The sequence below is a fragment of the Lithobates pipiens genome, unplaced genomic scaffold (assembly GCF_037356315.1).
Source record: "Lithobates pipiens isolate NorthernLeopardFrog02 unplaced genomic scaffold, aLitPip1_a1.2 Scaffold_18, whole genome shotgun sequence".
Taxonomy (NCBI): Eukaryota; Metazoa; Chordata; class Amphibia; order Anura; family Ranidae; genus Lithobates; species Lithobates pipiens.
This window is the reverse complement of record NW_027507758.1, coordinates 400443218-400465917: the sequence shown is the minus strand read 5'-3', so window position 1 is coordinate 400465917 and position 22700 is coordinate 400443218. Positions and strand designations below refer to the sequence as shown.

Sequence of the window (22700 nt, the reverse complement as noted above, 5' to 3'; positions counted from 1 at the left end):
CGGACCTGCCTGGTGTGTTCCTTGGTCTACATGATGCTCTCTGTGCTTTCAACAGAACCCTGAGACTATCACAGAGCAGGTGCATTTATACAGAGACTTAATTACACACAGGTGGATTCTATTTATCACCATCAGTCATTTAGGACAACATTGGATCATTCAGAGATCCTTGCTGAACTTCTGGAGTGAGTTTGCTGCACTGAAAGTAAAGGGGCTGAATAATTTTGCATGCACCACTTTTCAGTTTTTTATTTGCTAAAAAAGTTTAAAATATCCAATAGATTTCGCTCCACTTCACAATTGTGTCCCACTTGTTGGTGATTCTTCACAAAAAATTAAAATTTTATATCTTTATGTTTGAAGCCTGAAATGTGGCAAAAGGTTGAAAAGTTCAAGGGGCCGAATACTTTCGCAAGGCACTGTAGGCCACTGCCGTAGTATTGTCGGACTGTATCTGGATAGGGCAACCTTGCAACCTGTAAGTCCATATCCTGAGCGATAGACAAATTGCCCGAATCTCCTGAATGTTGATGGGCAAGAGTCCTTCAGCTCTGGACCATCTTCCCTAAGTGGAAGCTTCTTCCAGAAGTGCTCCCCAGCCTACTAGGCTGATATCCGTGGTTAAGACTTTCCAAGTAACTGGGACAAAAGGATTTTCCTTTTAGTAGATTTTTGGTCGGCAACCACCAATTAAGGCTCTGGCGTGCCCATGGTGATGGGCACATTGAAAGATCCAAGGCTTGAATTCAATCACACTTTTCACATATTTATTTGTAAAAAATTTTGAAAACCATTTATGATTTTCCTTCCACTTCACACTTATGTACCACTTTGTGTTGGTCTATCACATAAAATCCCAATAAAATACATTTACGTTTTTGGTTGTAACATGACAAAATGTGGAAAATGTCAAGGAGTATGAATACTTTTTCAAGGCATTGTACCTTTATTTTGTCCTGATCCTTTTTTTGCAACATAGAGGGATAGAATACTTTTAAATTCAACAACTGCCACCTATTGCAGTGATCTCTGAGATGCACAAACAATTGTTCATTTGTTTGCTTAGATCAGTGGCCTCAAAACTGTGGCCCTTTGCTTGCCTCTGTCTGGTCCTTGGCACAGTATTTCCCTCACTGACATCAACAATGGACACAATTCCTCCTACTGATATAAACCATGAGATGCTACCCTTCCTATTTATGATGTGGCACTATTCCTCCCACTGACACCAAAAATGGGGCACTATTCCTCCCACTGACACTAATTATGAGGCACTACTCTTTTCACTGACATAAACAATAGGGCACTATTTCTCTCACTGACATCAATGATAGGGCATTATTCATCCCAATAATATCAATAATGGGGCCCTATTCCTCCTTCTACTGACCACAGGCTCTGTAAATATTTTACTCCCACTAACCACTATTCTTGGGACACTAACACTGGGGCGTTTTCTACTCCTGATGGCCACAGTCCAGCCCCCCTAAAATCTGAAGGACAGTAAGCTGCCCCTTTGTTTAGAACATTTGGAGACTCATGACTTAGATCCTAAAATAAAATAGAATTTGTTGTATCCGTATATGAATTTCTCTTTTGTCAATGTCCAATAAAAAAGAGAGTTATTTTTTTTCTTTTTAAATACTCTTCAACACATGCATTCATATACACTGCTGTTTAATCCAATATCATTTGCATCTGATAGTAGGATAATTTAGAGGTTTAAGCAACATAACTGGCTTTAACTTAGCGAGTTGTATGCTGCAGTGGCAAGGCCTATTTTTGGTGAAAGCTCCTCTTTCCAGAGTCACAATAACAGAGACTATGAAGTTGTGCGTACATATTGTCACAGCTAGATCAAAACTGAAACAACACCATTTTACTTTTTATATTAATAGCCTTAAACATCTGATATAGTCATATATAAAAAGTATTTTGCTGTTCGAAATCAAAGCATATGTTTGGCACAAAATCTGACAGTAGACTGCCAAACTAAACTTTCTTGTTCTTATAAAGTCAGAGCACTGTACTTCAGCACTTTCATGTAACCAAATAAGGTGGGTACACAAAAAAAAAAAAAAAACTTAAAATGGTAAATGACTTGTGAATAAATAACACTGAGACAAGTAAACTGAAAGCAGACAAGTGAATATTTGACGGTGAACAAGGTTGGACGGGTGGGACAAGATGCCACAAGGTCACATTACCTTTGGGTGGAGTTCTGCGGTTGGAGAGACCCTGCAATGTGAATCTCTTTCTAGCAAGCGCTGAGCGCTCTAGGTTATGACTGGCAGGTTTATCAGCTAGGAAAAAGGGAAAGGGAAAGCAGTAAAGCTGGAAGGGAGTGAGGTTAGTTGGGTTAACCGGCAAGCAAAACAGAAGGGAAGGTGGGATGGTGATGCGCTTTATAATGAAATACAAAATTACCTGATATCATTATTATAGCTTTTCCTATGCCCATATATCCATTCATAAAGTCATATACATGCTTAAAAAGATCAATTCTCCAAATTCTGTACATTCTGCTTTGGGTGTCTGCTGGAGGGTGAAACCTAGCTCCCAGGTCTGCACACCTCTAGTGCCCTTTATACGGGGAATCTATTTCCTTGCTGGAGTTAAGGTAATACACCAGCTTCTTGTATCTATTAGTTCTCATTTCTCACACGTCTTGACCATTACAAATGCTTCCTGTTTGATTTTTTGTATTTTTCTTATTGTATGTTATATTTTAAAGAATGCAACAGGGGAATACTCAGAACTCTAAAGCATTTGGAAATCTGGCCAATAACTATGGCAGGGAAATCTGGCCACTACAGTTCCCAAGAGAGCTATATCTAGAACTGATAAACACTTGTTTCAAATGTGGATTGTGAAATGTAACACACATTTTATTTTTTCAATATAACTATTGGCGACAGTTAAATTACCCAACATATACTAACTATGTTAAGAAGAAATTATAATTAGTAACTTGAATTTTATTTTTACAGTTTATTAACACTGATGCACTTTGTCCCTTTCTACTATAATTACCAGCCATATCTTTTAACAGGCAGTGCTATTTATATTGATTGTCCTGAGATATTGCAAGTTATGGTCTGTTTAATTATAAGGAAGCTCTGAGCACACAATGATACTTTAATACTTTATGACCCATGGCAATAAAAACAAACAACTCTGCATTATGAAAGGCACACTATGTACTTAAAAAGAGCAGATGGAACCTAAAAGAAGAATGCATACCACTAAGTAAAATCTGCTGAAGGGAGTACAGGAAGTCAGTAAGTATAAATTTTGAGAAGAAACTCCACTCAAACTCTGAGCTGAAATTGTGGCCCAAAAGATAAAGACATAATAATATTTGAAAGTTTAGATTTAAACATCAGAAAATAAGTTATCATCATGGGTATAGGGATAATAATATTATCGAAATACTTCTCTTCTACATATTTTCAAAAATCTTTAAATTGAAAATAATTAATGCTACACGCAGACTTGGCATCTAGCCCCTGTGCATCAAACTGTGTTATTTTAGTGCGCCTGGTTTAGAGCTCTTATGCGTTCAGTTATGTATGCCTAAGAAACAGAATACTTCAGTAATTAGAAGCCTTGTTATAAAAAGCTCAATAATTTCACTCTACTACAAAATGACTTAATATACAGTATACAAACATATACTTTACAGTTCACTGGAAGGTCTATATGCTGGCTACCTGAACTGAGTGGTACATTTCTGCATCGATTGAATATTTGAGCTGTCACACTTTCTTTCCTGGGATAATTATAAATAATTTTAGCAGCTGTCATGTTCATTTTTTATGTATATGATGCAAGTTCAAGCTATGGGACTTCAGTTGCCATGACCGTCTAAATGTCTAATGTGTTGCTCTTGATAGCTCATCTCTCAATCCACTTATATTCATGTGTTCTGTTAAAGCCCTTGAAGAATACCCAGTATTAATGGGTATGGGGGTGCATGTGATTGTCTTATAGAATGCAGTACTCAGAACTTTAGTGGTCAAAATTCAGGCTCCAACACTGACACGAGGAGGACATCATCAGCCCTGTTTAGGCTTAGACAACATCCGACACTAAGCTTTTTCAAGGTTTAGATTCCCAGGTCTGACAATTGAACCGAGTGGTCGGTTGGTACAAAGGAAGAATACTGTAAGTTGATCGAGGTGGTGAGCTTTCATTCAGAGAAAAGTGACAAGGTCCCTGTTTACTTACTACTACAGATATGTCTCAGTCTGGGTACTCACATAGACTCACATTACAGTAGGACCACACCTAACCATAGGGTTTCATCAATAAAGTACATTTACAAATGTATGTAAAAAAAAAAAAACATTATTTTTTTTATCTAAATTATAGAATGATTTATAGTATGGTCCACAGAGCCTAGTGGATGCACAATAGAGCCAATTGATAAATAAAGCAATGCACCAATACACCCAGACAACAGCCAAGGCCCATACTTTACACAAGACCTTCAAAGAGATGCATAAGTGCATGTACGTAAGATATATTCTAATACATTTTCTCTCAAATCTATCTACTACCTGTCTTTTAGCATTATAACTTTTAACTGTATGAGACCAATTTGTACTCAGCTACCAGAGCTGTGTGAAGTTGGCACCCCATGTTTGTAAAACCTGAATAAAAATATACCATTCGTTTGTGCCGCGTTTGTGCAGATTTGTGCCGCAAAAATTAGCGTTTGTGTCGGTTCGGTTTCTGAGATATTAAACATTCAATGTAATGCAAGCCCCGCCCACTTTGCACCCCATGTTCTTGAATTTTAAAAACAAACGCACCATTCGTCTGTGCCGTGTTTGTGCCGCAAAAATAAATGTTTGTGCCGCTTTGGTTGCGGAGATATTGTGCATTATAGTTGCTGAAACCCCGCCCACTTTGCACCCCATGTTCTTGAATTTTAAAAACGAATGCGCCATTCGTTTGTGAAGCGTTTGTGCTGCAAAAATAAATGTTTGTGCCGCTTTGGTTGCGGAGATATTGTGCGTTATAGTTGCTGAAACCCCGCCCACTTTGCACCCCATGTTCTTGAATTTTAAAAACGAATGCGCCATTCCTTTGTGCCGCGTTTGTGCTGCAAAAATAAACGTTTGTGCCGCTTTGGTTGTGGAGATATTGTGCGTTATAGTTGCTGAAACCCCGCCCACTTTGCACCCCATGTTCTTGAATTTTAAAAACGAATGCGCCATTCCTTTGTGCCGCGTTTGTGCTGCAAAAATAAATGTTTGTGCCGCTTTGGTTGTGGAGATATTGTGCGTTATAGTTGCTGAAACCCCGCCCACTTTGCACCCCATGTTCTTGAATTTTAAAAACGAATGCGCCATTCGTTTGTGTCACGTTTGTGCTGGTTTGTGCTGCAAAAATAAACGTTTGTGCCGCTTTGGTTGCGGAGATATTGTGCGTTATAGTTGCTGAAACCCCACCCACTTTGCACCCCATGTTGTTGAATTTTAAAAACAACCGCGCGATTCGTTTGTGCCGCGTTTGTGCTGGTTTGTGCCTCAAAAATAAACGTTTGTGCCACTTTGGTTGCGGAGATATTGTGCGTTATAGTTGCTGAAACCCCGGCCACTTTGCACCCCATGTTCTTGAATTTTAAAAACGAACGCACCATTCGTTTGTGCCGTGTTTGTGCTGGTTTGTGCTGCAAAAATAAATGTTTGTGCCGCTATGGTTTGCGGAGATATTGTGCGTTATATTTGCTGAAACCCTTCCCACTTTGCACCCCATGTTCTTGAATTTTAAAAACGACCGTGCCATTCGTTTGTGCCACGTTTTGTGCTGCAAAAATAAACGTTTGTGCCACTTTGGTTGTGGAGATATTGTGCGTTATAGTTGCTGAAACCCCGCCCACTTTGCACCCCATGTTCTTGAATTTTAAAAACTAACACACCATTCGTTTGTGCCGCGTTTGTGCTGCAAAAATAAACGTTTGTGCCGCTATGGTTGCGGAGATATTGTGTGTTATAGTTGCTGAAACCCCGCCCACTTTGCACCCCATGTTCTTGAATTTTAAAAACGAACGCGCCATTCGTTTGTGCCGTGTTTGTGCTGGTTTGTGCTGCAAAAATAAACGTTTGTGCGGCTTTGGTTGTGGAGATATTGTGCGTTATAGTTGCTGAAACCCCGCCCACTTTGCACCCCATGTTGTTGAATTTTAAAAACGACCGCGCCATTCGTTTGTGCCACGTTTGTGTTGCAAAAATAAACGTTTGTGCTGCTTTGGTTGCGGAGATATTGTGCGTTATAGTTGCTGAAACCCCGCCCACTTTGCACCCCATGTTCTTGAATTTTAAAAACGAACGCGCCATTCATTTGTGCCGCGTTTGTGCTGGTTTGTGCCGCAAAAATAAACGTTTGTGCCGCTTTGGTTGTGGAGATATTGTGCGTTATAGTTGCTGAAACCCCGCCCACTTTTCACCTCATGTTCTTGAATTTTAAAAACGACCGCGCCATTCGTTTGTGCCACGTTTGTGCTGGTTTGTGCCGCAAAAATAAACGTTTGTGCCGCTTTAGTTGCAGAGATATTGTGCGCTATAGTTGCTGAAACCCCGCCCACTTTGCACCCCATGTTCTTGAATTTTAAAAACGAATGCGCCATTCATTTGTGCCGCGTTTGTGCTGCAAAAACAAACCTTTGTGCCGCTTTGGTTGCGGAGATATTGTGCATTATGGTTGCTGAAACTCCGCCCACTTTGCACCCCATGTTCTTGAATTTTAAAAACTAACGCGTCATTCGTTTGTGCCACGTTTGTGCTGGTTTGTGCTGCAAAAATAAACGTTTGTGCCGCTTTGGTTGCGGAGATATTGTGCGTGATAATTGCTGCAACCCCGCCCACTTTGCACCAAATAGTGCTGAATTTTAAAAACAAATGTGCCATTCATTTGTGCCGCATTTGTGCTCATTTGTGCCACAAAAATAAATGTGTGTGCCGCTTTGGTTTCAGAGATATTGTGCGTTATAGTTGCTGCAACCCCGCCCACTTTGTACCCCATGTTGCTGAATTTTAAAAACAAACGCGCCATTCTTCTGTGCTACATTTGTGCTGGTTTGTGCTGCAAAAATAAACATTTGTGCCGTTTTGGTTGCGGAGATATTGTGCGTTATAGATGCTGAAACCCCGTCCCATATTGCTGAATTAAAAAAAAAAAATGCGGTACAAACGAATGGTGTGTTTGTTTTTAATATTCAGCTTCTTTGTTCGTGGTTTGTGCAGATTTGGTGGATATTGTACATGTTTGACTCCACATGGATCTCCTCTTTCGATTGTCAAGCGCTGACTGGAAGAACAGACAGAGGAGGAAATCTGGGGAGGGGGAGGGCACAGCTGGTGCTGGCTCTGGCTCTAGTGAGGCAGAGTCAGCTGTCAATCAGGTGGCAGGATGGATCTCAACAGTATTGTCAATATCTGTCCCAGCTGCATCGCGGCTCTGTGCTGTCAGGATATAGTGGGCCATAGCCCGCCACATGCACATGAGTTTTTTTTGTCACGGGAGAACATCCTATATGTCATCTTGTGAACAAAAAAAACTAAAGCCAAAACTAATTGCAAACACTGCAGCTGCTGACTTAACAAGCACACTTACCTGTCCAGGGCGCCCGCGATGTTGGCCGCCCGAGGCCGACCCGTCCCTCGGCTCTCGGGTCCCGGCGCCGCCATTCCTTCTAAGGGAAACAGGCAGTGGAGCCTTACGGCTTCACTGCCCGTTTCCTACTGTGAATGGGACACGCTGTGTTCTGGAACACACAGTTCCCAGAACACAGCGCGACCCATTACCCAGAAGACAACGCGACGAGGAGAGAAGAAAGAAGATCTCCGCGGAGAAGGAAGAGGAAGATTAGGATTATGTGCCTAGGAACAGGCATTTCTGGTAAGTAAAAAAAAAATTTTTTTTTCATTTTGTTTTTTTAGATTTTTTTGTAATTTTTAAGATTTTTTTTTTCAGGGTGGCCCTCCACTTTAAACGTTTCCTTTCATTTTGTACAAGGTGATTGGGCAACAAGCATGTGGGGATATCTAATCCAGGCGATTACTGATTGTTGCACTGTACCCTGCACCTTTTTTGATATCATTGTAACGAGCATGCTGTCACCAGCACTTATGTTTGTATTGCGGGGATCCCTCCCCATGTTTGGAGATTAATAAAATTTATATTTGAAAAAAAAAGAAGTTTAGTTCTCCCCGCCAACCGACTGGATTCTTAAACCAAAGATCGAAAAAGATGCAAAGATTGCAATAGTGTGAGATAAAGGTATTAATGGAGGCCCATGAGACCGCCTAGTAGATGAGATCAGGAGCTACATGTCGGGCTGCTGCCCACGAAGCCGTCATACCCCTTCTCATGCCCCACATACCTGGAGCACGAGGGCTGGCCGTACGGAGGCGGTGATCTGTCCATGGCACCCTGGCGAACGAATAGGAGGTGATTCTGCAGCATTGTAGGAACACTCACACGTCCTGGAACAAAGGAGTACAAATAGCAGTGCAGCTTCACCTTTAAAAGGCATCTTAGCCCCCCTTCCCTCTTTTACCATAGCCCCAGGCTGAAGCTAACCATGAGCTGGGAACCTGGGGCCTGAGGATCGGACGCAAGCTGCCTGTAGTAAACCTTAGAATGACAGGGCTCTCAGGGATTCAAACATCCCCGCCGGAATGACATCACTGCCATGCCCGGACTGCGCCTGCGCAGTGGTGACCTGCCGTAGAGTGCCTGCATGGCCGCCGGGACCCCTGCCACACAGCGTATGCGCGAAACCAAGCCTCAGCTTCGTCCGAGGATCGCACATGCACAGTAGCGAGCTGGAGCTGTGACCTGGAAGATGCACTTGAGTTCCAGGCGCCATAGAAGCAAAAAAAAAAAAAAGAAGACAGCAAGGCACATGAGGGAAAAACAAACAGGGAGCATTTACATACAAGAACTGCTGCCATGGAGAATCTTCAGACCTGACATCCGTCTGAAGATGAGGGCGCGGTGGCCCGGCAAGAAGAACCAAAGAAGGGGACAAGACCCCAGAAGAGGGGGACAAGACCCCCAAAGTCGGAAGAAGAGGGCGGCGGCGAAGAAGAAAGCCGGGCTCCTCTGCTAGTGAAAGAGCTAGCAAAAGAGCAGAAGATAGAGGAGGAGTCCGGCTAGAAGACCCCCGAAGATGGAAGAAGACCCCCGGAGCTGTGCAAAAAACTATTTTAACCCTTGTGTGTTGTGTTTTTTTTTTTTTGTACATTTTTTCACAGGTGAATGGGTAGGGGTACATTGTACTCCATACTCATTCACATAGGGTGGGGGGCGGAATCTGGGGGCCCCCTTATTAAAGGGGGCTCACGGATTCCGATAAGCCCCCTGCCCGCAGACCCCGACAACCAACGGCCAGGGTTGTTGGGAAGAGGCCCTTGTACTCATCAACATGGGGACAAGGTGCTTTGGGGTGGGGGGGCCGCGCAGGCCCCCCTTCCCCAAGGCACCCCCCATGTTGAGGGCACGCGGCCTGGTACAGCTCAGAAGGCTCCAACCCCTTTCCTGGCCGGCCGGATAGCGTGCTTGGATAAGGGTCTGGTATGGATCTGGGGGACCCCATGCCATTTTTGCGGCGTAGGTGGTTCCCCTTAAAATCCATACCAGACCAGGGCCAGGTATGCTCTCGGAGGGAGAACCCACGCCGTTTAAAAAAAAAATGGTGTGGAGTTACCCCTTGAGAGATCATTCTCGGATTGGCCACGGCAAAAGTCGCCTGGCCTGGAGTGACTTAAAGTCGTGTTGAAAGTCACCCCAAGTCGTGTTCAAGTCGTGTCCAAGTTGCCTCTAAAAGTCCTGTTGAAAGTCGTGTTGCCCCTGTGTGAACCGAGCCTAAACGTAAGGAGGTTCAGTAAGGAGGGCTAAAAAAGCTCTAGTGGTGAGCTCAAATTTATGGGAGTGGGGTCCTATGGCATTGGAGAGGAGGCGGTGTTAGACTCCATGGCAGACTATATGTGGGTTGTCAGGAAAAGAATGTTTACTGACATAGATGTTTTTCAAAAAAGCAATAAAAAAAAGGGACTTGTATAAGAGAATTTGCTGGAGTGCTGTTTTGCTTGGTTAAGACCTGGTTTAAAAGAGAACTATGGCCCAACCTTTTTGGCCTTATTTTTTTGGTTCACAAGATGACATATAGGATGTTCTCCCGTGACAAAAAAAACTCATGTGCATGTGGCGGGCTATGGCCCACTATATCCTGACAGCACAGAGCGGCAATGTAGCCGGGACAGATCCTGACAATACTGTTGAGATCAATATCCACCAAATCTGCACAAACCACGAACAAAGCAGCTGAATACTAAAAACAAACACGCCATTCGTTTGTACCGCGTTTTTTTTTTCAATTCAGCAATATGGGACAGGGTTTCAGCATCTATAACGCACAATATCTCCGCAACCAAATCGGCACAAACGTTTATTTTTGCAGCACAAACGCGGCACAAACGAATGGCACGTTCGTTTTTAAAATTCAAGAACATGGGGTGCAAAGTGGGCGGGGTTTCAGCAACTATAACGCAAAATATCTCCGCAACCAAAGCGGCACAAACATTTATTTTTGCAGCACAAACGCGGCACAAACGAATGGCGCGTTCGTTTTTAAAATTCAAGAACATGGGGTGCAAAGTGGGCGGGGTTTCAGCAACTATAATGCACAATATCTCCGCAACCAAAGCGGCACAAACATTTATTTTTGCGGCACAAACCAGCACAAACATGGCACAAACGAATGGTGCGGTCGTTTTTAAAATTCAAGAACATGGGGTGCAAAGTGGGCGGGGTTTCAGCAACTATAACGCACAATATCTCCGCAACCATAGCGGCACAAACGTTTATTTTTGCAGCACAAACCAGCACAAACGCGGCACAAACGAATGGCGTGTTCGTTTTTAAAATTCAAGAACATGGGGTGCAAAGTGGGCAGAGTTTCAGCAACTATAACGCACAATATCTCCGCAACCAAAGCGGCACAAACGTTTATTTTTGCAGCACAAACCAGCACAAACGCGGCACAAACGAATGGCACGGTCATTTTTAAAATTCAAGAATATGGGGTGCAAAGTGGGCGGGGTTTCAGCAACTATAACGCACAATATCTCCACAACCAAAGCGGCACAAATGTTTATTTTTGCGGCACAAACCAGCACAAACGCGGCACAAACGAATGGCGCGGTTGTTTTTAAAATTCAAGAACATGGGGTGCAAAGTGGCCGGAGTTTCAGCAACCATAACGTACAATATCTCTGCAACCAAAGCGGCACAAACGTTTATTTTTGCAGCACAAGCCAGCACAAACGAATGGCGCGGTCGTTTTTAAAATTCAAGAACATGGGGTGCAAAGTGGGCGGGGTTTCAGCAACTATAACGCACAATATCTCCACAACCAAAGCGGCACAAACGTTTATTTTTGCAGCACAAATCAGCACAAACGCGGCACAAACGAATGGCGCGGTCGTTTTTAAAATTCAAGAACATGGGGTGCAAAGTGGGCGGGGTTTCAGCAACTATAACGCACAATATCTCCGCAACCAAAGCGGCACAAACGTTTATTTTTGCAGCACAAACCAGCACAAACGCGGCACAAACGAATGGCGCATTCTTTTTTAAAATTCAAGAACATGGGGTGCAAAGTGGGTGGGGTTTCAGCAACTATAACGCACAATATCTCCGCAACCAAAGCGGCACAAACGTTTATTTTTGCGGCACAAACCAGCACAAACGTGGCACAAACGAATGGCACGGTCATTTTTAAAATTCAAGAACATGGGGTGCAAAGTGGGCGGAGTTTCAGCAACCATAAAGCACAATATCTCTGCAACCAAAGCGGCACAAACGTTTATTTTTGCAGCACAAACCAGCACAAACGCGGCACAAACGAATGCCGTGTTCGTTTTTAAAATTCAAGAACATGGGGTGCAAAGTGGATGGGGTTTCAGCAACTATAATGCACTATATCTCCGCAACCAAAGCGGCACAAACGTTTATTTTTGCAGCACAAACGCGGCACAAATGGTGCGTTAGTTTTTAAAATTCAAGAACATGGGGTGCAAAGTGGGCGGGGTTTTAGCAACTATAATGCACAATATCTCCGCAACCAAATCGGCACAAACATTTATTTTTGCGGCACAAACCAGCACAAACGTGGCTCAAACGAATGGTGCGGTCGTTTTTAAAATTCAAGAACATGGGGTGCAAAGTGGGCGGGGTTTCAGCAACTATAACGCACAATATCTCTGCAACCATAGCGGCACAAACGTTTATTTTTGCAGCACAAACCAGCACAAACGCGGCACAAACGAATGGCGTGTTCGTTTTTAAAATTCAAGAACATGGGGTGCAAAGTGGGCAGAGTTTCAGCAACTATAACGCACAATATCTCCGCAACCAAAGCGGCACAAACCAGCACAAACGCGGCACAAACGAATGGCGTGTTCGTTTTTAAAATTCAAGAACATGGGGTGCAAAGTGGGCGGAGTTTCAGCAACTATAACACACAATATCTCCGCAACCAAAGCGGCATAATCGTTTATTTTTGAGGCACAAACCAGCACAAACGCGGCACAAACGAATGGCGCGGTTGTTTTTAAAATTCAAGAACATGGGGTGCAAAGTGGGCGGGGTTTCAGCAACTATAACGCACAATATCTCCGCAACCAAAGCGGCACAAACGTTTATTTTTGCAGCACAAACTAGCACAAATGTGGCACAAACGAATGGCGCATTTTTCTTTTTAATTCAAGAACATGGGGTGCAAAGTGGGTGGGGTTTCAGCAACTATAACGCACAATATCTCCGCAACCAAAGCGTCACAAACGTTTATTTTTGCGGCACAAACCAGCACAAACGTGGCACAAGCGAATGGCACGGTCATTTTTAAAATTCAAGAACATGGGGTGCAAAGTGGCCGGATTTTCAGCAACCATAACGTACAATATCTCTGCAACCAAAGCGGCACAAACGTTTATTTTTGCAGCACAAATCAGCACAAACGCGGCACAAACGAATGGCGCGGTCGTTTTTAAAATTCAAGAACATGGGGTGCAAAGTGGCCGGAGTTTCAGCAACCATAACGTACAATATCTCTGCAACCAAAGCGGCACAAACGTTTATTTTTGCAGCACAAGCCAGCACAAAACGCGGCACAAACGAATGGCGTGTTCGTTTTTAAAATTCAAGAACATGGGGTGCAAAGTGGGTGGGGTTTCAGCAACTATAACGCACAATATCTCCGCAACCAAAGCGACACAAACGTTTATTTTTGCGGCACAAACCAGCACAAACGTGGCACAAACGAATGGCACGGTCATTTTTAAAATTCAAGAACATGGGGTGCAAAGTGGCCGGAGTTTCAGCAACCATAACGTACAATATCTCTGCAACCAAAGCGGCACAAACGTTTATTTTTGCAGCACAAGCCAGCACAAACGCGGCACAAACGAATGGCGTGTTCGTTTTTAAAATTCAAGAACATGGGGTGCAAAGTGGGTGGGGTTTCAGCAACTATAACGCACAATATCTCCGCAACCAAAGCGGCACAAACGTTTATTTTTGCGGCACAAACCAGCACAAACGCGGCACAAACGAATGGCGTGTTCATTTTTAAAATTCAAGAACATGGGGTGCAAAGTGGGCGGAGTTTCAGCAACTATAACGCACAATATCTCCGCAACCAAAGCGGCATAAACGTTTATTTTTGAGGCACAAACCAGCACAAACGCGGCACAAACGAATGGCGCGGTTGTTTTTAAAATTCAAGAACATGGGGTGCAAAGTGGGCGGGGTTTCAGCAACTATAACGCACAATATCTCGGCAACCAAAGAGGCACAAACGTTTATTTTTGCAGCACAAACTAGCACAAATGCGGCACAAACGAATGGCGCATTCTTTTTTAAAATTCAAGAACATGGGGTGCAAAGTGGGTGGGGTTTCAGCAACTATAACGCACAATATCTCCGCAACCAAAGCGACACAAACGTTTATTTTTGCGGCACAAACCAGCACAAACGTGGCACAAACGAATGGCACGGTCATTTTTAAAATTCAAGAACATGGAGTGCAAAGTGGCCGGAGTTTCAGCAACCATAACGTACAATATCTCTGCAACCAAAGCGGCACAAACGTTTATTTTTGCAGCACAAGCCAGCACAAATGCGGCACAAACGAATGGCGTGTTCGTTTTTAAAATTCAAGAACATGGGGTGCAAAGTGGATGGGGTTTCAGCAACTATAATGCACAATATCTCCGCAACCAAAGCGGCACAAATGTTTATTTTTGCGGCACAAACCAGCAGAAACGCGGCACAAACTAATGGCGCATTCGTTTTTAAAATTCAAGAATATGGGGTGCAAAGTGGGCGGAGTTTCAGCAACTATAATGCACAATATCTCCGCAACCAAAGCGGCACAAACGTTTATTTTTGCGGCACAAACCAGCACAAACGCGGCACAAACAAATGGAGCGTTCGGTTTTTAAAATTCAAGAACATGGGGTGCAAAGTGGGCGGGGCTTGCATTACATTGAATTACATTTAATATCTCAAAAACCGAACCGGCACAAATCAGCACAAACACGGCACAAACGAATGGTATATTTTTATTCAGGTTTTACAAACATGGCCAACTTCACACAGCTAGCTACCAGTATTTTCCATGCTAATAGACCGGGCCATAACTGATGTTGTCCTCCTTTTGAATAAATAAATAATTTTTAAAGGTCTGTGTGGCTAGATTGAGTGCTGGGGAAATGACTGTATTTCGATTTGCATATAAAATGTAACAAAACATGAAACCAGACTGCTAATGTTATTTGCATGACAGCTACTTCCTTAACATAGGAATCTTCCATTTCCACTGTTTATATTCCTAATGAACATGAATAATACACTATACCTGCAAACTCCATTGCCCAAAATACTTGACATCAACATTAGCCATTAGATTGCTTCTGTTTGGGTCTTACATAAAAAAATAACGCAAAAAAAACCCCAAAACAAAACAAAAACATATTGGCACATTATAAAAATAAATGATTAAGATGGAGCATTTTATCAACGATGTTAGTTTATTACTTTGAAAGTACTTTAATGATTGTCACTAAGTTCATTACTCGTACCTTTTGTATGTCTTCCGGCTGGACTTGTTGTTCTGTACTTGTTGTTTAGTGAATTTTGACTGGAGGATTCTGCTCTATTTTGATTGTTCAGGGTTGCCTTGTTTGACCTTTTGTTAAACGGAATGTAAAAAAAAAAAAAAATGGGAACCAACTGTGTCTAATAACATTGTTCGTCACAAATTGTTGATAGAACAAGCTAAACCTGTTTCTTTGAAACAAATTGCTAAAACTGCTTTTATATAATCATGGGTGTATGTGGCATTTCCACAGTAATTTCTCATTCTCTGTTGCAAAAAGGAAAACAGCCCTAGACCAGTTTTGTGGCATAAAATAACCCAGATGTGCGGACACAACTGCACTTTCTCAATTTGAATACACAGGTCTTCAATTTATATCTTACCTAGTAATCATAGAATTCATTGGAGCATGGTACACACTCTCTGTTATCCTCTGATGTAACTGACTAGCTTCTATAAAACAGAAACAAATAACTCAATGTTATGTTGCATAGTATATAGTGAAAGCTTAGGAATATGCACACCTATGCTTTTTCTCAGACATCTTTTCCATTTAAATAAATGCAGAAAATGCATCAAAATGCATGTCAATGTGCATTTTAACATTTGTTGCATTGCACTTTGCATTGAACATCAATATTTTTCATACCCTGCATCAATATGTGTTAATTTGCATTGTGATGCATTGCCGTTAGGGATGAGCCGAACACCCCCCGGTTCGGTTCGCACCAGAACTTTCGAACGGACCCCAAATTCGTACGAACGTTAGAACCCCATTGAAGTCTATGGGACTCGAACGTTCAAAATTAAAAGTGCTAATTTTAACGGCTAATATGCAAGATACTGTCCTAAAAAGGGTTTGGGGACCTGGCTCCTGCCCCAGGGGACATGGGTCAATGCCTAAAATGTTTTTAAAAATGGCCGTTTTGGCGGGAGCACTGATTTTAATGACGATTAAAGTGAAAAAAAAAGTGAAATATTCCTTTAAATATGTATAATGGAAAGTGCTAATGCGCTACACCTCACTCGAAATAAAAAGGGGTGTATGATAACAAATCTAAATAAACTAATTTTATATATGTGTAAAAAAAAAAAATTTTTTACCAAATCTACTAAAAAAGTGGAAGCAGCCAAGCAATAAATAGTAATCTCAGTACTACATAGAAAATCAGTGTTAATAATAAATGCGGCGCTGCCAGCAAACTATACTATAATATATAAAACAATAATAAATAAATGACCAGTGAAATAAGTGAATCCACCTCACACAGTGTTACTATGTGCAATGAACGCAATAGACACTAAAATTAGTGCGTGTATAAAACCATCATGACATCATACATAAATAAATAATCAGAGAAATTTTGGACGTGACTAAAATAAAAAATATAAAAAGTGCACATAAATGTAATAAACAATATAACGTGCTGACTTATTTAAAAGTCCATGAAATAGCTTCGTGAGTGTATAATCAAGTCCATGCAAAAAACGTGATTTCCAAATCAGTGATATTCCAGCAAACAACTTCAGTGCCAAACTTCAGTGCCAAAACAGGTGCACCAAACCGTTTCCCCCAGCCTCTCACCTCAAAAGCTTAGTAAGCAGACTCAGAGTAAAGCCCAAAGGCTATTCCCTTCTCTTCCATCCAGCAGATAGTACAAAGCTGCACATTCCTTTCCCAGACTCTTCCGTTACCTCTCAGTACAATGTACGGCACGCAGAGTATGCAAATAAAGGACAGGGGGGGACTCTCATGTGTAGTAATTCATAAAAAGAATTTAATGAAATAACTATACACTTACATTAAGGCTAAGAACAGCGGGTAACATCGAATCATTCGAACTTCCGGTCTCGGCCGCGACCGGAAGTAACACGTGTAGCACCACAGCTCCTTTCCCTGACGCGTTGCGTCACTCCCTCGTGACTTTCTCAAAGGGTTATGCCCGGAAGTTCGAATGATTCGATGTTACCCGCTGTTCTTAGCCTTAATGTAAGTGTATAGTTATTTCATTAAATTCTTTTTATGAATAGTATAGTTTGCTGGCAGCGCCGCATTTATTATTAACACTGATTCCTTTAAATATGGTGCCTGGGGGGTGTCTGTAGTATGCCTATGAAGTGCCACGTGTTTCCCATGTTTAGAACAGTCCCTGCACAAAATGACATTAAACGGAAATAACACCATTTAAAACTGCTTGCGGTTTTAATGTTATATCTGGTTCCTGCAATATGGTTGAAAATCATTGAGAAAAATGGCATGGGTAGCCCTCCCTGCCCATTACCAGCCTATTTGGGTCTTGTACGCATATTAAGGGGAACCCTGTACCCATATTAAAAAAAGGAAATGCGTGTGGCCCCCAGGCCCTATATACTCAGAACAGCAGTATACAGGCGGTGCAAACAAGACAGGGACTGTGTAGGTTTGTTGTGTTAAGTTGAATCTGTTTGTAATTTTCAACTGGTACATTTTTAAAGTGTAGCTCCAGTCAAAAAAAATATTTTTAAGCTTTTTGGAAAACATAGGGAAGGGTTATCACCCCTGTATAATTTGTTTTGTCGTCCATCTTTTTTCATCTCACTTGCTGTTGTCTCCTTCCGTTTGCAAGTAGGAGATGTTTGTAAGTTGGATGTTTGAAAGTAGGGGCCTGCCCTATATGCTCTGCAGAAATGGCGGAACAAGGTGTTGGTTTTGCCACAACATTGTAAGCCCTCAAAGTGACTCTTGGTGGGCGCTGGAGCGCCCTGCTGTGAACGATTATATCAAGAATTGTAATTACATGCCATTGTTGAACAGTGGTAGAAAAATTGACCTTTGGTGGTTGTGCTGCTGGTGCCACAACACTATAAGTCCTCACAGTTACTCTGGGTGGGCACAGGAACGGGCCCTCCTGTGAAATATTATATCAAGAATTGTAATTACTAGTCCCTGTTAAACAGGGGCAGAAAAATTGGGCCTTAGGCACTGGTGCTGGTGCCACCACACTGCAACCTCTTCCATATACTCTAGTTTCATTGCAGGAATTAGCCCTGCTGCAAAGCATTGCATCAAAAATTGTACTTAAACGCCCCTGTTAGACAGGGGCAGAAAAATTGGGCTGATGGCATCACCCAGAGCCAGAAATGTTCTTCCAACATATCAGCGGAGGAGGAAGAGGATAGACAATCAACATAACAGGACAGTCACTCAGCATAGGCAGTCTTGAAGGGATGTGATATTTCAAAAAAAATTATTGGGTTACATCAGCTTCAGGTGCTTGGTAGCTGTGGGTGATCCAAGACTGATTCATCTTGATGAAGGTCAGTCGATCAACTGATTCGGTGGACAGGCGCACCCTGTGATCGGTAACAAAGCCACCAGCAGCACTGAAGGTGCGTTCCGAAAGAACGCTGGATGCAGGACAGGCCAGTAGCTCAATTGCATACTGTGCAAGCTCTGGCCAGTGATCCATCCTCAAGACCCAGTAAGACAGAGGATTTTCGGTGGGAAAGGTGTCCAAGTCTGACCTTGCCCCTAGGTATTCCTGCACCATGTAAATCAGACGCTGGCGATGGTTGCTGGAACCGATCATACCTTGGGGCTGCGGACTAAAAAATTGTCTGAAAGCATCAGTCAGATGGCCACCTTCTCCACCGCTCCTTCTGACCGATGCCTCAGCAATACGTTGTCCAGGACCAGGAGTTTGTAACCTCCCAGTCTCTGGGAACGCGTTGCACAGACCTTTCTGCAAGGCCTCCCGGAGATGTCTCATCCATCTGCGATGGCAAGATAAGGTCGGCAACCTTACCCTTGTACCGTGGATCAAGGAGAGTGGCCAGCCAGTAATGGTCCCTCTCCTTGATCCGAAGAATACGAGGATCCTTCCGCAGGCTTTGCAGGATCAGGGAGGCCATGCAGCATAGGTTAGCTGAGGCATTCGGTCCGGAGTCCTCTGGGTCACTAAGGGCAACATGATCCGCAGCTACCTCCTCCCAGCCACGTACAAGTCCACGTGTTTCTTGGGACTGTAAATCATCCCTACAAGACTGCTGCTGCTGCTGCTGATGCTGAGTGCCAGCCCCATGCTGACACAATCATCCTCCTCCTCCTCTTCCTCCTCCTCATCCTCTTCCTGTGTGATGGGTGGCACAGCAGGAACACTGTCTGGATAAAGGGGGCCTTGAGAGGCAAGGAAGTCCTCCTCTGTTCTGCCTCAAGTGACCTGTGCATTATTCCACGCAGCGTATGCTCCAAGAGGTGGACAAGAGGTACAGTGTCACTGATGCATGCACTGTCACTGCTCACCATCCTTGTGGCCTCCTCAAACGGTGACAGGACAGTGCATGCATCCCTGATCATGCCCCACTGGCGTGGTGAGAAAAAACCAAGCTCCCCTGACCCTGTCCTGGTGCCGTAGTCGCACAGGTACTCATTGATGGCCCTCTGCTGCGTGTGCAGCCGCTGCATCGTGGCCAACGTTGAGTTCCACCTGGTGGGCATGTCACATATAAGGCGGTTCTTGGGCAGGTTCAACTCCTTTTGGAGCTCAGCCAGCCGAGCACAGGCATTAAATGATCGGCGGAAATGCACACAGACTTTCCTGGCCTGCTTCAGGACATCCTGTAAGCCGGGGTACCTGCCCAAGAACCGCTGCACCACCAGGTTAAGGACGTGAGCTACACAGGGCACATGGGTCAGTTGTCCCTGTCGGAGGGCGGAGAGGAGGTTGGTGCCATTATCACAAACCACCATTCCTGGCTTAAGCTGGCGTGGCGTAAACCACCTCTCGGCCTGCCCCTGCAGAGCTGACAAAACATCCGCCCCAGTGTGGCTCCTGTCCCCCAAACAAACCAGCGCAAGCACGGCATGGCATCGTTTTGCCTGCGTACTTGCGTAGCCCCTGGAACGCCTACAGAGCACCGCTGGTTCTGAGGACAGAGCACTGGAAGAGGCCATGGAGGAAGAAGAAGAGGAGGGGGTGGAGGAGAGAGGTGTGTCACAACCAATAGTAGCATTTTGGAGGCGTGGTGGCGGAACAACCTCCAACACTACTGCACCTTGTCCTGCATCCTTCCCAGCTCCCAGAAGAGTGACCCAATGGGCCGTGAAAGACAGGTAACGTCCCTGTCCATGCCTGCTGGACCATGAGTCAGCGGTAATATGCACCTTACCGCTGACCGGCCTGTCCAGCGAGGCAAGGACATTGCCTTCCACATGCCGGTAGAGAGCCGGAATCACCTTCCGTGAGAAAAAGTGGCGTTTGGGGACCTGCCACTGAGGAACCGCACATTGTACAAACTCACGGAAGGGGGCCGAGTCTACCAACTGAAAAGGCAGCAGTTGAAGTGCTAGCAATTTAGCCAAGCTAGCATTCAACCGCTGGGCATGTGGATGGCTGGGAGTGAACTTCTTTCGCCGCTCCAGCAGCTGGGGCAGGGACATTTGCCTGCTATAATCGGACGTGGGTGTACTGCTAACAGAGTGCCCGGAAGCACTTGGCTGTGACACACCTAATTCTACACCTTCATTCCTCTCAGAGCAGGTTTCAGAGAGGACTGAAGGTCTAGTGGGGTTGGAGATGCCAGCTGTTGAGGAGCAAGGAGAGGTCCGCTTTGTTCTTTGGTGTGGGTCTTTGAGGTACGCTTGCCAACGAGCTGCATGGCAGGTCAACATATGTCTGGTCAAGCATGTGGTGCCCAAGCGGCTGATGTTTTGGCCACGCGAGATACGCTTGAGACATATGTTGCAAATAGCAGCGGTGTGATCTGATGCACTCGTCTCAAAAAAGGCCCAAACCAAAGAACTTTTTGAATAACGCGCAGAGGCAGCGCCCTGCACAGGCGGAGCTCTGCGGTGTGATTCAGTCGGTGTGCTGCCCCTAAGCTGGCCCCCGGAGGGCATCCTGCCTCGTTGGACATGTGCCTCCTCCTCCTCCTCCTCCTCCTCCCTCCTACCAGGCACCCACGTGGAGTCAGTGCCCTCATCATCCCCTCCCTCTTCATCGCTGTAGCAAACCTGGCAGTATGCTGCAGCTTGTGGAACATGACTGCCAGATTTCTGTCCTTCTTGAGCATCCCCTCTCTCTGCGCTCACGCTACTGCCTTCCTCTAGCTGAGTGTCATCATCAGAGCCCACAAAACACTGGGCATCCTCCTGGAGCATGTACCCAACACTGTGCTCAAAGAGTTCAGGAGACTCCTCAGGAGGACATGGTGGGTCTAGGGAAGGAGTCACTGATGATGACATTGAGAGGAGGGAAGACGATGCGTTGGCAGCTGCTTTGCTAGTACCCTGAGACTGGGTGAGAGAGGATAAGGAGGATGAAGAGGGCTTGGTCATCCACTCTACCAAGTCGTTGGCATGTTGCGGTTCAACATGTCAGGCTGCCGAAAAGAAGGACAAGCGTGTCCCATGGCCACGTGCTGATGACAATGCACCGCGTCCACGACCAGCACTGTTGTCTCTAGACACAGAGCCTGCTTGCCCTCTTTTATCGGCTCGCGCCTGTCTGCCTCTCCTTGCTGGCCTTCCAGACATGGTAATGGCCTGAAGGGAGTTGGGTAAAACAGCAGTTGGGTAGTGTATATTGTGCTGGAGGCACACAACACCCACTAACTCCTGCAGATGCCTTTATTATAGAACACCAGAGATAAAGGGGTATACTGTAATGGAGTCACACAACACCCACTAAGCCCTGCAGATGGCTCTATTAGAGAACAGCAATAAACGGTAGATACAGGTGTATATTGTGCTGGAGTCACACAACACCCACTAACTCCTGCAGATGCCTTTATTATAGAACACCAGAGATAAAGGGGTATACTGTAATTGAGTCACACAACACCCACTAAGCCCTGCAGATGGCTCTATTAGAGAACAGCAATAAAGGGTAGATACAGGTGTATATTGTGCTGGAGGCACAAAAAACCCACTAACTCCTGCAGATGCCTTTATTATAGAACACCAGAGATAAAGGGGTATATACAGATGTATACTGTGCTATGCTGGAGGCACACACAACTTCCAATAACTCCTGCAGATGGCAAGTGGGCTCAAATAGAGAAGAGCTATGTAGGTGGATATAGCGGTGTGTACTGGGTACAGAGCACGCAGACAGCACGCACAAGCTCCTAACACTACTGACTGCAAGCTCTATTATAAAAGCTAGATCACTAGCTATATAGGTGAGGTGAATATAGCGGTGTATACTGCGGTCAGGGCACACAGACAACAACCACTACAGAAGAGCAAGATCGAAAATCGGCCGATAACGATCGGTGTGTACTGTGTTGAAGGTACACAGAACACCTACTAACTGCTTCAGACGCCAACACACTACACTAGGCCGCCGCGCTGGCGGCCTTATATAGTGTTGGGCGTGTACTACACAGCCTGAGCTATGATTGGCCACAGGCATCCTGCCTGTGGCCAATCATGGCTCTCCTCGCTGCTGGCGCTGTGATTGGCCAAGCATGCGGGGTCACAGTGCATGCTTGGCCAATCATGAGCCAGCAATGCACTGCGATGACGCAGTGCATTGTGGGCCGT

At 44.5% G+C, this 22700-nt stretch overlaps 1 protein-coding gene across 5 annotated transcripts in view; it reads right to left on the bottom strand.

Annotated features, from left to right (window-relative positions):
- Positions 1–22700, bottom strand: part of MCF2L2 (MCF.2 cell line derived transforming sequence-like 2) — a 493994-nt gene that overhangs the window by 91031 nt on the left and 380263 nt on the right. For 4 of the 5 annotated variants that reach the window (XM_077487886.1, XM_077487887.1, XM_077487884.1 and 1 more), the window contains exons 25-27: positions 15559–15628; positions 15159–15265; positions 2208–2303 (exon numbers count right to left, since the gene is read on the bottom strand). In XM_077487886.1, coding sequence (XP_077344012.1) covers positions 2208–2303; positions 15159–15265; positions 15559–15628 — 273 coding nt within the window. The remainder of the gene's footprint in view (positions 1–2207; positions 2304–15158; positions 15266–15558; positions 15629–22700) is intronic. The other variant, XM_077487888.1, reaches the window with a different exon arrangement.